Raw genomic sequence first — 14496 nt, forward strand, 5'->3', positions numbered from 1 at the left:
GTGCTGAGTCATTGAATTAATGTTTGATACATCTGTGGTATCTTCAAGCTTTTGATTATATGTTAACGTCATGTATACTCTTGGTGCTGACCTTTGTATTGGTTTCATAGCACCCACCCCCCATCCAGGAGTTGAAGCTTGATGTTTGTGTTGAATGTATACATAGTCTTAAATGCTTACTGCTCATGGTGACCTCAGATGATAACCATCTGTTGGAGTAATAATGTTGGTGGCCTTGTGGACACCACCGCACTTCCCTTTAGGGTGAATTCTCATATTTTTTAATGCGACCTTGAGCTTCTCTCATGGGGAAGATAGGTAGAGCATGGGGCTAATAGACCTTGGTGGTTTGTTCTTGTGTGTGGGTAAAGTGCATGTATGGGATAAAGGTAGGGGATGTATTTGGGTAATAGATAATATGTTGTTGCAATGGTTATTATGCTACTGGAATTATTTTTTTATAATATGATCTTAAACCTTGAATTAAGTGGTTTTAGTGAAAATCGTACAAAACACCTTTTAAAATGGGCAAAAGCAACTTATCTAACTGAATGATCTTCTTAAAACAGTTAAATTAGATACCGTACGGGTAAATAGATTTAGTTGTTTCGTTATGCCCATATTAAAAGAAATGGATAGTGCCACAGACTCCTTGACAGAAAAGAGCTGCACTACTTAATGATTAATATGACTCTTATGTGTTAGGTATGGAGGGGAAGGGTCCCTTGATCTGTTGAAAGTTGTTTTTGGTGTACCTTCTGTACTGTATGGGACCAATATCGGACACCTCGTAATTACTGTATAGCATCGCCTCCTCATTAACATTATTTTTGTAAAAATATATTCATACAAGTTAATAACGTTTAAATTTTCATGCATAAAATGAATTTTTTTTTCTTTATTTAGTTCAGTGTTGTTGTTATTAATATGGTAATTTGATGGAGAAACACTATATGGAACTGGTATGTGTGGTATGAATGTTGACAGTAGACAGATGTTTTTCTTAATATCTGACAAAATAGAGAAACTAAACCTAATCGAGGTAAACCTAAATACAGTACAGTAGTGGCTGAAGACTATAAGGTATGCTTGGTTGTGTTTGTTTGTGTTGTCTGTCAAAGTAACCAAGAAGTCAGCCCAGCAGATGTGATGTTATATGATAATTATAGATTTCAGAAAAAAATACTGTACAGTACAGTATATATAAATAAATAAAATAAAATTGCTTAAAATAATTCAAGGAAAATTACTCGAGAGTGAAAATTAAAACCTGTTTTATTTGTGTTCAGATAATTGCTTGTTAAATGAATTTTTAAGCTGGCATCACACTTTTTTGTCATTTAATAGGTTTGGATTCTTTCCCTAATTTTCTCTTATTATTTATTTAATAATTTTTTTATTGCCATGAAAGAGAGCAGGGAAGTCTAAGAAGAGATGGAATTGGGTTTTAGTTAGTTTAACAAATTTATTGACAAAGCTTGGAGTACAGTTTGCCTATTCTGAGTAATTCAGTCAGGTCTTGACACTGAGGGTGGTATGACTTCTCACTGCCACGCAGGACAGAGGTTCATACACAAAGAAATACATCATATTCATTAACAGTATATATAGGTCAGATTCATGTGGGTGATGTCACTGTTCACTGCCATGCAGGACAGTGGTTCATATATACATTGGGTGTCATATTCTAATTGGAGATCAATCAGTGTGGGCAAGCAAATTTGGGATAAACAGCAAGATTGTCCTCAAGCATTGGATGCAATTTATAGACTAATTGATGTGCTGTAACAAATTACATTTATTTTGTAAGAGTTGCTCAGGCAAGTACAGTAACAAGAATATATGACTCATTCCATAATTTGCATTTCTGAAGTTTCTATTGCAATGCTTTTTCGGTATACCGTACTGGATAAACAAGCCGAGTAAATTTGAAAGGGTGAACGGAAATGTGACTGTATAAGTATCATTGATTCCCTCTAAAACAAATCAGGAAGGAACAGTTTCTGGCAAGACATTTCTGTGGATAACATACAAGTTAAAAGGAAACGTTATTTACTGAGTATTCATCAGACTTAGTAGAATTCAATGTTATTTTTACAGATGCTGTGGTTTGTTTATTATGTATGTGTGTGAAACTTAAGTTTGTGGCAGCAGCCTTGGGTCGTAGTGTATAGTGTTGTGTGGGAGAAACAGGGAACTTTTATGATTTTGTACTCGTATATTTTGAATGGGTTGATGATAACGGGCTTCCTGTGGCAGGGTGATGATTCTAGCAACAAAGGGTAAGTTCTACACACAGATGTTGCCTTAAAACTGAAATCACTTAAACTAGTGGAAAGGAGAGAGGCTAAGAGAAAAAAGTCATATTTAGGACGAGAAATATTATGATCTAGGAAAAAGTTTCATACTAAAGGTCGAAACACTGTACATTTAAAACTTGTTAAGGCTGTTCTTAAGTTATTTGATATAACCACTAATTTTACATTTTCTTGTGAATGCGATTTTTTTTTGAGTCGTTATCAGTGTTAGGGCACCAAGGTGGATTGGTAGTGGAATATTGACATCCCCCCGATGGTCCTCTAGCTGGAACACATGATCATAATCAGTACTGTGCATCACCTGACACATTTTGTAACACTACTGCAGTGGATACTTGTCCTAAGCATAGTGTGTTTGTCTCTTCTGTTCGTCACATTTTATTCGTGTGACATTTTTTGACATTCTGGCTGGAAGTCACTAGAGCATGGTACACAGGTTTGTTATCACTCAGGGTATCTAACTCATTTTCAGGTCGGTATATCAGAGGTCAAGCTTCTCTGCCAAAGATGTAGTCATGGGTCACATGTTTTCATTCATGTGATGATTGATAGTCTTAATATGTTTGGCTGTCACACTGCACTGCAGCAGTGTCAGTGACTATATATATATATATATATATATATATATAGTTGTTGGAAGCAGTTGGTGTGTGTGTGTGTGTGTGTGTGTGTGTACGTGTGTGTGTGTGCACGCGTGTGTGTGTGTGCGCGCATGCACAGCAGTAGTAGCAGCGAAGTATTCCCAGGGGCAAGGTTACTTTTATTACTTCCCTGTGGCCTCAGTAACCCCCGGGGGCAGGTGCCACACAATGACGAGGAACTGTGCAGGATGTCTGTTCAAGGGAGTTTATTGGTGTTCTATGTCAATCTCTCTCAATGTCTTGTCTGTCTCACCAAGGTCTTTTACATCATTGATTCGGGATCTTTATTCACATGTCTCCCATTTGTGCTTTCCCGTGTTTGTATGGGTGGGTGGATATATGTGGAGTTGGGTGTTAATTGATGTGCGTGTAGAGGGGTGGTGGGGACGTTAGGTGTGTTGATTTGGGTGGATGGATATGTTTGGTGTAATATGGGTATAAGGGGAGTTTCATGTGGGTATAGGTGGATTTGTGTTGGTAGGTAGTTGGGTGTGATTGTGTGTGGTCGATACATTTAGTGTTTATTTGGGAAGTAAATGTCTGTCCTGTGTTCAGTGCTTTATACATGTGCCGCTCCACAACCTCGGTCTCCCCTTCATCTCCTTCTCCCCTTCATCTACTCATCCTCTTCCTCATCTCCTCCCTCTCTCACGGTTTGAACGTAGGTGTGAAAGTAGAGGGATTTCCTCACCCAAGCAACTCCTCGGTGAGAAGTGTAACCCTAACTTAAACTTATCCAAACAGTCTGACGCTTGACTGATACACCACCACAGCCACTCAGGCATGACGTCCACCCGTAATTCACCACGACCAACACACACACACACACACACACACACACACATGACACGTTTAGTCAGGGGCGGATCCAGGAATGTAAAAAAAGGGGGTCCAAGAAGTTGTGAGTGGGGGAGCGTAGCGAGCCCACCCGGTTGGGGGGGGATGCTGTAAGCCCCCAGAATATTTTTTGAAATCTGGTGGTGGGGGGTCCGGACCACCAGGACCCCCCTGGATCCGCTTGACTACCACCACAATCACATACATCAATACACCATCATCATTACATTGTCACCACCATACGCCATTATTTACCGTCACCTACCACTGCTACTATACCTGCCCTACGTCAACCATCTCCTCCACACAGGTAAGGGCCTTGAGACTGTCTCATAGTGCACTGGAGTCTATCATTTTAGAGTACCGTTTAGGATGTGTGTGCCAAGGACTGATCTCTTGACACAATTTCTATTATTGCTTAACATGCTGCTACGACGGTATTCAGGTTAATTTTTCACTTCTTCACTTATCATACGGTATTTAAAGTAATGAATAACACTGCACCTCGTGAGCGTGGGCCAGTCACCTCCAACCCCCTCAACCTTTTCCAGTATAACCCAGTCAGTCTTCTCTTCACATTAGTCACCAGTGAACCATAATCCCGTTATCTTGATAGGGATCACACCGGGTTAAGATCACCACCACATGAGACCTGTACACTTAACCAGCCATCATCTAACCTTGGACTGTTGTGACGCCAGACAAATAATGGGAGTAACATAAGGCCATGTCTCATGTTTAGTAAGTGCAGCAGTACTGTAGACGTAAGGATTATTATTTTTTTATTTACATATATATATATGAATAGTGGATATAATCTATTAAACAGATAATTCAACCCCAGATGTCAAATGGTCTCTTGTGAAGGTCAGTTGATTGCATTTGAACATAAACAGAAGTCAGCTGATCACCTATTAACAGAATCTGGGTGATAGCATTCGGCCACAGCTACGACATTAAGCCCAGGGGCTCTGGTGGTAGTTTCTTGCTTGTCGTGGAGGTGTTGTCTTCCTTTGGGAAGATTATCGGTGGGAAGAGTTTATTGATGACGTTACACCTGAGTTTATAATATTACATTGGCGATAAACGTTGCATCGATTGGTTTCACGTCTGGGTTATCTTATCGAGGACCAGTTTTTTTTATGCGTGTATACAGTATGTGTGTGTATATGGTGTATGTGTGTTTCAGGTGTGTGTGCGTGTGTGCGCGTGCTTGGTGTTAAGTAATGCACCAAGTCGTTAAGTGTTGGTGAGGAAAGTGAGAGTAGTAGAGGCAGTACATGACACTATAAATATTACCGGGAGAGTGCTCCCCCTCCCCCATTCCAGAAGCCAAAGGTACCGGTGACACTTATTCCGGTTGTGTTTGTACTGTCCTCGCTCTATCGTGGTTTGGGGCCATAGTCCGTCTAACGGGGTCGACCTTCGTGACGTCACAGGTCTCTCCTTGATCACCACCTTCATATTAACTACCAATGTATGCTGGACACGGGTGCTGGCTCCTTCATAGATATTACTCTCTTTAATCGTGTTTATCGGCGTATTTAAAGCATCTTAATAAATGTTTCGTACTGGGGAACAATTGGTTGAAATACTTGATGGTCATGGCTATTTACCGCTCCTGGATAGATTTCTCACTGGTTGGCGTATGTGTAGTGAGAGCATTGGTTTTATCATCTGATGATTTCAGCCTTTAAGCATCCACTACTTGGTGTAAACGCAAGTATGACTTGGTACTCTACAATTAGTCGTGTGTGTCTAATAATAATAATAATAATAATAATAATAATAAAAATAATTAACGGTTTGTTGAAAAAGTTCTGCAGCCCGAAGGCTGAAAATATACATTAGACAAATATGGCTTCTCACCTACCCCATGTAGGTGGGTAGTTTAACAAAAGCTTTCATTACTAAAAGTAGAAGGAACATGAATTGAACATACAAATTATTATAGTTTGCAGTTGATGGCCTGGGCTGGTCTCTTGCCATACTGTGTGAGGTCACGTTGCGTGTACGCTTATGTATTAGTGGACAAGAATATAGTGTTATCTATTAAGCCGTCATAACTATTCACGTAATTAAGGTGTTTTGCTCCGGTTACTTACGGACACTTTACATAATTATGTGCTGACAGGAAACTGAAAAGTGACGCCATTAACATTATTTTTATTAATTTATAAACTAAATTACTTATATGTATATATATAATATAGAAGAATTCTGTACAAAGACAAGAGGCGATGAAGGAGGAGCGTAATCCCCTTGTGGTAGTTACTGCGTCGACGCTCCTCTCCCTGCTGTGTGTGTGTGTATGTGTGTATGTATGTATGTATGTATGTATGTATGTATGTATGAGTGAGATCAGGCGATAAGACTCACGGGATATAGGTTGACAGCGCGTGTAGTAGTAATAGTGTTCACAGCTTGGGTCGTCCACGTTGGCGGACTCTGCTGGGGTAGTAGTAGGTTTGTTGGCTCACTGGAGCGAAGACCTCGGCATCAGGGTTGATAGAGGGCAGCGGGAACTTGAAGTTAACGTCAGTGTCGCCTGCCAGGGAGTGTGGCACCTTGAGGCTGCCGGGGTGTGACACTTGAGGGGAGGCGACCCTGTTGTAGTTATATGGGCTCACTGCAGGGGCGAAGAATGTTTGATGAACCGGTGGGTGTCTTATGATGGCGGCCGTAGCGAAGGGTCGCGGGTACATGTATGGGATACGCACCCCGGTTTGTCCGACGTCGCGTAAGTCGTCGTCAATACGGTTAGTGAGAGTCCCGTCGGTGTTAAGGACGTTTCCTTGTGGTTGCGGGTACACGTACGGTACCAAGACGTAGTTGTTGGTAGAGGCTCCCTCCACGAAGAGTGAAAACGGTCGGTGAGATATTCGTTGTTCGGGGTGAGGGACTATAGCTGGGATGTTGCCGTTATATTCTTTATGGGATGAAGGTAACGGGGCCACCACAGACGATATCCTCGTCGGGGACCCCTCGCGGATGTCGTCGTCAGCATCCAGTGGTTGTGACGGCTCCTCAAAGGCGTCAGAGTTAAAGCCTCCGCCCTTGATGATAAGGAGATCATCGTCAGCGTAGAAGACCTCGTCAGGGTGGAGGCCGCCTAGCTGGTGTTCCTGTGGGCGGGGGAGGGGCGGCGCGGCACCTCGTTCACTCTGTAGACGGTCTAAAGTCGTGTACTTGTCACCGGCGTCCAGCACAGCCCCGCTGGCACCATCGAAGGCAGTGTCTGCTGTAACGCGGCTCTTTGTGGTGCCGTCAGGCGCGGTGTGAGGCGGGTCCAGTGGGAAGGGCGGGAAGGAACCCATGAAGAAGGGGATGGCGGACACGCGGGAGAAGTGTCGCGGGCGGGAGGACGCTCCTCGTCCCATAGGTCGGAATGATGGGCGGAAGGTAGTGACGGGGGGTGGCTGGGTGGTGGTTGGTTCCACGAAGCCGGGGATGCTGGAGGCTTTAGTGTTGGGGCTGCTCTTGCTCCACACCCAGCGGTCCTCACACTGCGCTACGCCCACCACCACTACTAACAACAACACGGTCCACGCCCACATTCTCCTCACCATCTTCTCCTGGAAAGAGTTAATAGCAATACATTAAACCAGATACAGTACATGACTACTACAACGTCTGTTCTCAGTAGCTCTTGAAATGTGTGCACAGGTTGACTGTCACGTGTGTACTGTATGTCGAGTTGTTGTTGTGCTTACATGTATTAACTGCTTCCCCTTAAACATAAACTTTATACATTGGCTTAGAGTAAAAGTTAATACAGCCTCTATTGGTACGTTCATAAAAAATGGCATTTATGTTGGATCTGTGGCTCTTGTAGTCTACATAAAGGTAGCCTTAACCTCACTAAATATGGACTATGAGTCATGTCATTCGCTGGTGTGTGTGTGTGTAGGCGTTCCTTCTATATACCTAGATAACTTTTGGGTTTTATTTATAACTTATACAAATAATTATGTTTGTCATTGTCCCAAGTAAACTATACAATAAGTTTAAATTACGTATACGGTCTTTACGGTGGTGGTGGTGAACTTTGCGATCAGCGGTTACTCTAGTTTTTGTGTTAAATGACTCACATATTTCCAAGACCATTCGTAAGTTAACGGTCTTATAACTTACTTGAAGTGAAACACCAAGAATTTATTTAAGGCGTGAGTATATAATGTGGAATATGTGGAGTTATTTTATATGAGTTTAGATTAACTTAGCCGTGTTGGGATGTTGGTCGTTGTGGGAGTAAATTAGACATTGATGATTGCCACAGATTTGAAAGGCATCTCGTCACGCAGCATGTTACAAGAAGAATACGACTCAACATAACATTTAGTTTATATTAACCTGTTTATAATTCAGTATTTGATTTTGGTTTCTCATTAGTGGTGATATTTTAGTAACACTGGAGAGGTTGGCTGCTAGTTGGTAGACGATTTTTATTCACATGTTTTCATAGATTTTCATTGTTATTTACATATTTTATTTACTTGTTATTGTAGCAGCAACTATTTATTTTTTTAACCACCTGACGTGTACCTCAGAAGCGCCGCTGTGGTTCAGTTATTATCCTCAAGAAACTATCGAGTATAACGTGACTGTGATATCTCCCTCTCTCTCTCTCTCCCTTCTCTCATTATTATTATTATATGCATACGCTGGTGGTGGTGGTACTTCACAAGTTTGTCAGTGTCATTCACGTCTAGTAAGTGCGAGGAGAAAGTGAATGATTCAAATTATTCACCCCAGTCAACCTTTTGGCTTTTATTCACGCTTCCCCTCCATTTCCTCCTTTTGCTCCATTTTTCATCTCTCTTCTCTTCCTCCTTTATTTTTCGTCACTCCACCTCCCCCATTTCTTCTCACTCGCTCACCTCCATTTTTCATCATTCCTCATACCGTTGATGCCTCATACTACTACTCCCGGGTAATTTTACACTTTAGGCAACTTGTTTATTTTGTAGTCTGGGTGACGGTCATCCCTGGCGGTCATTTCACGCACTGTCAGGTGAATCTTGGTAGCCGTAGTTTATGTTTTGTTGTGTATCCGTGTAGTAACTAAACCAAGGTACAGATCGTAGACATGGGGTAGCAGGACTGTACGAGAGGCACTGTTGAGGACGCCTACTACTGCTACTACTACTACACAGTTCATTTATATCTTGTTTTAACGTCAAGGAGCGAGACTTTGCGCGAAGATAGTGTGTGTGTGTGTGTGTGTGTGTGTGTGTGTGTGTGTGTTTACCTTATTGAGGCTGAAGTATTTGAGAGAAGAGTTTGGTACTTGTAACTTCGTCTTATTTCATGGTTACTTTAAAGTCTGCTGCCTTGAGTTCACGGCAGTTAATGCAAAAAAAAATAATGCAAAAAAAAAAAATAAATAAATAAAAAAAATAAAAATTCAGAATGAAAAAGACCGAAGCAGTGTATAGGATTCTTACTTAACGGTTTATTTAAATCTCTGTCAAGGAAAGGAGATTATTGCCTGAAGTGACTGGGAGTTGGTAATGGAGTTATGCTGTTTGTGTTGATGACCGTGGGTAACTGGCGTATATGATGGTAGATGACTGGTGACACGGAGAGACATGTGATTGAGAGATACTAGGAAGAGATGACCGGTACTGTGGGAGATGAGGGAGAAGTGGGGAGGAAAGGAGGGGAGGGAGACTACTGTTTATATTATCCCCCCCCCCAGAGCTCAATGTCGCTGCGGAAGGAAAGGAGGAAGGAAGGTCACTAAGGGAAGCCACAAAGGGCGCCACGCGTTACCGGGTTACATCACCATACACACGCTGTGACGTCTGTGTCTCTCTCTCACCGACTGAGGAAACTTCCTTTGTTTGGTTGTGATATGCTCGTGGTGGGTAACACTTAAGGTCCACGTGGGAGTTGAAACCAAGGTGAATGGCTGTGTATATGGTTATGTTAAGATGCAACAGGTCAAACGAGGCTGTGTTAGCTACGCGAGTTGGGGTAACAAGGTGTGTTTATTACGTGAGCTTCGGTAATGAGTGTGTTGGGAGGGCGTCACGGGCTGGAGTTAAGCGATGTGTGCAAGAAACGTTAACAGCAACAGCGTGTCAGATTATTGCTGCTCTCACGCGTGTCCACCCGATGGTCGATCTTGGTAAGGAAGATTATGAATGGCCAACTGAATGAAATGAATGATAATAGATGAATAAGCTTTCAGGTACACGTGGACGGAGAGTGAAGCAATGCTGGAGAGAGTTGTGTGTGTGTGTGGCCGTATAGCGAGGAATAGTAAGTTAAAACTGTGTGTGTATGTGAAATAAGAAAATGAATTATGGGAAGGAAGGAAGGATATATTGGTCGTTCGGGTAAGGGAGAGGGAGCAAGCCGGGTGAGGTGAGGGTTGGCGCCCCATGGCCAGTGGTGGTGGTGGGGGGTTTGTCTGACGCTGCCAACATTAACGCGGCCAAGGGCGGCGTTCTTCACCTCCCACCCTCCCTCCCTGCCACGCTGGGTATCCACCACCTTCACCCGTTTCTGACGCTCACCACGATCTCAACCATGATTTAGTGTGAAATTCTCTATTTAATATCTCTGACTATTATATATTTTTCTGATTTTCCCCGTAATTATAGTCTATAAGCTTCTTACAGATTCGTATTTTATGTAGTATTCCAGGTTAGTTGATTGAGCATTGTGGTGTTGCTGTACTTGTGTTCTCTCTTAATGTAACACGATAATGGCGCTGATCACTCTTACACCTTTATATTATCACCACGATATAGTGTAGTGCCCACTTTACCTTTTAATATTTCTTACTGGTTGAGATTAATCTTCGTATTTAATCTTAATTGTAATTCTAATATTATCAATAAACACTCTCGATGTTTCTTGCCACTACAGGTTTCTAGTTTTCATAATTAATAATAAACGAATCGCTTCCATTGTGTTGAATAAATGTTAAATCGTAATAAGATAATACCTGGTACTGAGTGTAGAAATGGTGTTGTAAGAAAGCCAGTGTTGAGTTGGGATGAAACCAGTAGGTGGGTGGGTGGGGTGGGTTGGGTGGGTAGTGGTGGGTGAGGCCTGTTATCCCCCGGGGTATTTTCCCTTTAGTAAACAAACAATGAACTGCGTTATGTTGAATAGTGAATACAGTTACAGGATTGTTAACTGTTTATTAATTCCTCGAGGCACGTTCATTATATTATCTTTGGATCAACTGAAGATTAACCACCCTAACACTAACTTAACTCCCCCCCAGATTAGGTTTAAGATGTTTAATCATCAGGTGAAATAATCTGGGGGACTAATCTTCAGGTGATCTAAATATGAAGCAAAAAAACCCTGGGTAAATGAGATAAAACAGGTATTGGATGTAACGGGACACTATGAACGCCCTATAGAGATCCAGCTTCAACTCAACCCCTCGAGGATGCACCTAGACGGAAGCCCATGTAAGGTGAATTGGTGCTATGGATCCCCTAGCAGCAGCTGACCCTAGCGTGTTACTGTCTGCGCTACTTCTTCCGCCTTGACCCTCCTTGCCTTTTGAAAGACTGGGTTTAACAGTCTCAGTGGGCTAAAAAGTTCATCGTGGGCCGTGTGTCTGCCGAGTAGATGAAGGTATTGGGCGTTTGTGTAGTGTGGGCGACGGTCGTGGGCTTTGTGCATAATGTGAGTGGATGTGGTGGGCGGAGGTATAAGATGGGCGGCAGGCTTCTTATGGGTAAAGCTTGTGTGTGAATGTTAATGGGTTTGTGTATAATATGGTGGGTGTTAGTGTGAAGGGGGGGTTCACATAACACAGGGGACAAGGTTAACACTGCCTGGTATTTACTGTTATTAATCTGGGAACGCGTGTACTTTGTTTTTACTAAGGTGTTGTAATGTGCCGTCAGGATGTTGAAATGTCAGGTTTGGTAATTGTTTATCAATTTAGAGCCGGGTGTAATAGGAAGACCAAGGACAGAGCCGAGGGGAGGGACTAGATCATGGAGCCCGTGATTGTGGAGGAGACGTGTAAAGTGTGTGCAGGTGTTCATTAAAGTCAGCGTCGTGCCACTTTCTTAAACTTAACCTAACCCGTAAGTTGTGTTGAGAGTTACATCAGGTTCCTAATTTGTGTGACAATGATTTCTGCGCCCACTGACACGCTGGAAACGTGTTTTTACCCTAACAGGCTCCAAAACAGTGTCACCGTAACATTAGGTGACCCTTTTTAATATTATTGTGCTCGACTCTTGTGGCGTTTTACTTCATGCTCGTATTTTCTAAAGACATGATACTGTTTAGTGTGTACAGAGTTTAACATTATTTTGATGTCACTCTTATAGTTTTCTTGGTCAGTAATTTAATAGTACGTCTGATTAGACTAGATTGCATGTTTGAGCTTAAAGTACGTAAAGACACTAGTGGCAGTCGCTTTAGTGTGTATGAACACAACAGGGAGCTGTGTGGATACTTACAAACTGGTGTAGGAGTTATTTTCTGTATGATCCTGGGTTATAATCTTTATAAAAACAACACTCCAGTGCTCGGTGCTTTGTTGCTACTAGTACGAGTTGCTTCAGCTGTCATACAAGACCTCTGCACCTCCTTACACTCGCTTAATATATCACTTGTTTTTGTATCATCACTTTATGTAGAGTCACGGGCGGGTAAGTAATCCCCAGGAGGATGGTTGGGTGTGGCGGTCAGATCCAGGGAGAGGGGAGGAGGTCACACGTCTGTCTCCCACGCTGGCTCCTTCACGACTAACACGCCGCCTCTTGGGGCCTCACCGTCAACTTCTCAGACCTGCTGCTGCTGCTGTTGCAGCTTGCCGGCACCACCAGTGAGGTGGGGGTGGGGGGATGGAGGAGGGGAGAGGGGGTGCGTAGGTGGTAGGGATGAACTGATTGTTGGTTAAGTGAGGAAAGGATGTTTGAGGAGGTTTTGGAAGGTTATATTGGGATGGGCTGGTTGGACGGTGAGGGGGGCGGAAAGGTAGTGGTGGTCTGGCTGAGGGAGGAGGGAAATGTAGGTGGTAGGGGGGGTTGTGGTGGAGTGTTAGGTTGGAAAGAATGAGGAGGGAGTGAGATATATAGTCAGAATGTGAGACGGAGGAGTAAGTGCAATGGGTTGGTGTAGTTATTGATTGGTGGAGGGCTGAGGGAGGAGGGGGGGGTGACGCACAGGGGTTGTGGAGGAGGGCTACCACCACTGAGGTTATTGAGGTTATCGAAGAAAAAAAAAGTCTTTTGGAATGTACAAGTCAATAGGAGAAAAAGTGACTTTTTTATCGTTTTCTTATATCTGTCAATTCTATTCCTTTCCCAGTTATTTTTGATGACACAGGTGCAGTGAATTTCCTACAAGGGAGTCTGTTTGTTCCTCAACTTTAGATATACAGTACCGGGGAGTAACTAGGTCCCCGTGTCCCACCTACTCGTCCATTGGTAACCAGGTACCACACATCACTGTTTTCATACGTTTCCTCGTGACAAGACAATGTTTATTTCCACTCACACATTAGTTAAGGAATAAACTGCAACATTTCTGGTGTAATGTTTACAGCATATGGTTGGTGTGCCGATTGTCTTCAACTCCACTACAATAGATCTCACTTCACAAGCCAGCTTGATTATTTTCCCCATACTTGTAGCTGCGTGCGTTCACACACTCACGCACATGCACGCATTCACGCACGCACACCAGGCAAGAGAGAGAGAGAGAGAGGGAGAGAGTGTGTGTGTGTAATAATAAAATAATAATAATAATAAACGGTTTATTAATAGAGTTGCAGCCGGTGGCTGAAAACCTACAGACTTACACTTGATTTAGACATAATGTGTGTGTGTGTGTGTGTGTGTGTGTGTGTGTGTGTGTTCTGATCAAATGATCGACCACACAGGCTGTCACTCCTCCCGCAGTGTTTACCCCGTCAACCCACCGGTCTTCCCGCACACACACTCCATCATCATCATCATCATCATCATCATCATCATCATCATCATCATCACGCTGCCTTTAGGTGTTGCTTACCCACCCTATCTTGTCATAGATTCTGGTCATCTGGTGCTGGGCTGAGTATCATCTCTGCTGTGTTTATGCTTTGGTTAGTCCATATTCTGACCATGAGTGAGCCCATTTGTATTCTACATTTTGGTTGTATTCATCTTTCTTAAAATGTCTGGGATTCGCGTTTATTGATCGCTTGAAGTAGTGGTTTGTCGTCTCAGTTGTTGAAGCCAAACACGCACTTGTTCGTGTGGTGAAGCTCTCTCTGGCTCTCTCTCTCTCTCTCTCTCTCTCTGGCTCTCTCTCTCTCTCTCTCTCTCTCTCTCTCTCTCTCCTCTCTCTCTCTCTCTCCTCTCCTCTCTCTCTCTCTCTCTCTCTCTCTCTCTCTCTCTCTCTCTCTCTCTCTCTCTCTCTCTCTCTCTCCTCTCTCTCTCTCTCTCTCTCTCTCTCTCTCTCTCTCTCTCTCTCTCTCTCTCTCTCTCTCTCTCTCTCTCTCTCTCTCTCTCTCTCTCTCTCTCTCTCTCTCTCTCTCTCTCTCTCTCTCTCTCTCTCCTCTCTCTCTCTCTCTCTCTCTCTCTCTCTCTCTCTCTCTCTCTCTCTCTCTCTCTCTCTCTCTCTCTCTCTCTCTCTCTCTCTCTCTCTCTCTCTCTCTCTCTCTCTCTCTCTCTCTCTCTCTCTCTCTCTCTCTCTCTCTCTCTCTCTCTCTCTCTCTCTCTCTC

General features: G+C 43.1%; 2 protein-coding genes across 2 annotated transcripts in view; one reads left to right on the forward strand and one right to left on the reverse strand.

The window, feature by feature from the left end:
• Positions 1–14496, forward strand: part of LOC121861775 (N-alpha-acetyltransferase 15, NatA auxiliary subunit-like) — a 123579-nt gene that overhangs the window by 20507 nt on the left and 88576 nt on the right. The gene's annotated exons all lie outside the window — the stretch shown is intronic.
• Positions 5948–12550, reverse strand: LOC121861781. The gene is made up of 2 exons (XM_042359686.1): positions 12244–12550; positions 5948–7371 (listed from the first exon to the last, which is right to left on the reverse strand). The coding sequence occupies exon 2, from the start codon at positions 7363–7365 to the stop codon at positions 6214–6216; it is 1152 nt and encodes a 383-aa protein (XP_042215620.1). The 5' UTR covers positions 7366–7371; positions 12244–12550; the 3' UTR covers positions 5948–6213.

The sequence above is a fragment of the Homarus americanus genome, unplaced genomic scaffold (assembly GCF_018991925.1).
Source record: "Homarus americanus isolate GMGI-L3 unplaced genomic scaffold, GMGI_Hamer_2.0 scaffold40248, whole genome shotgun sequence".
NCBI lineage: Eukaryota > Metazoa > Arthropoda > Malacostraca > Decapoda > Nephropidae > Homarus > Homarus americanus.

Bases quoted from the DNA above. Each gene is read 5' to 3' on its own strand.
- LOC121861781 (XM_042359686.1), bottom strand. From the start codon at position 7,365: ATGGTGAGGAGAATGTGGGCGTGGACCGTGTTGTTGTTAGTAGTGGTG.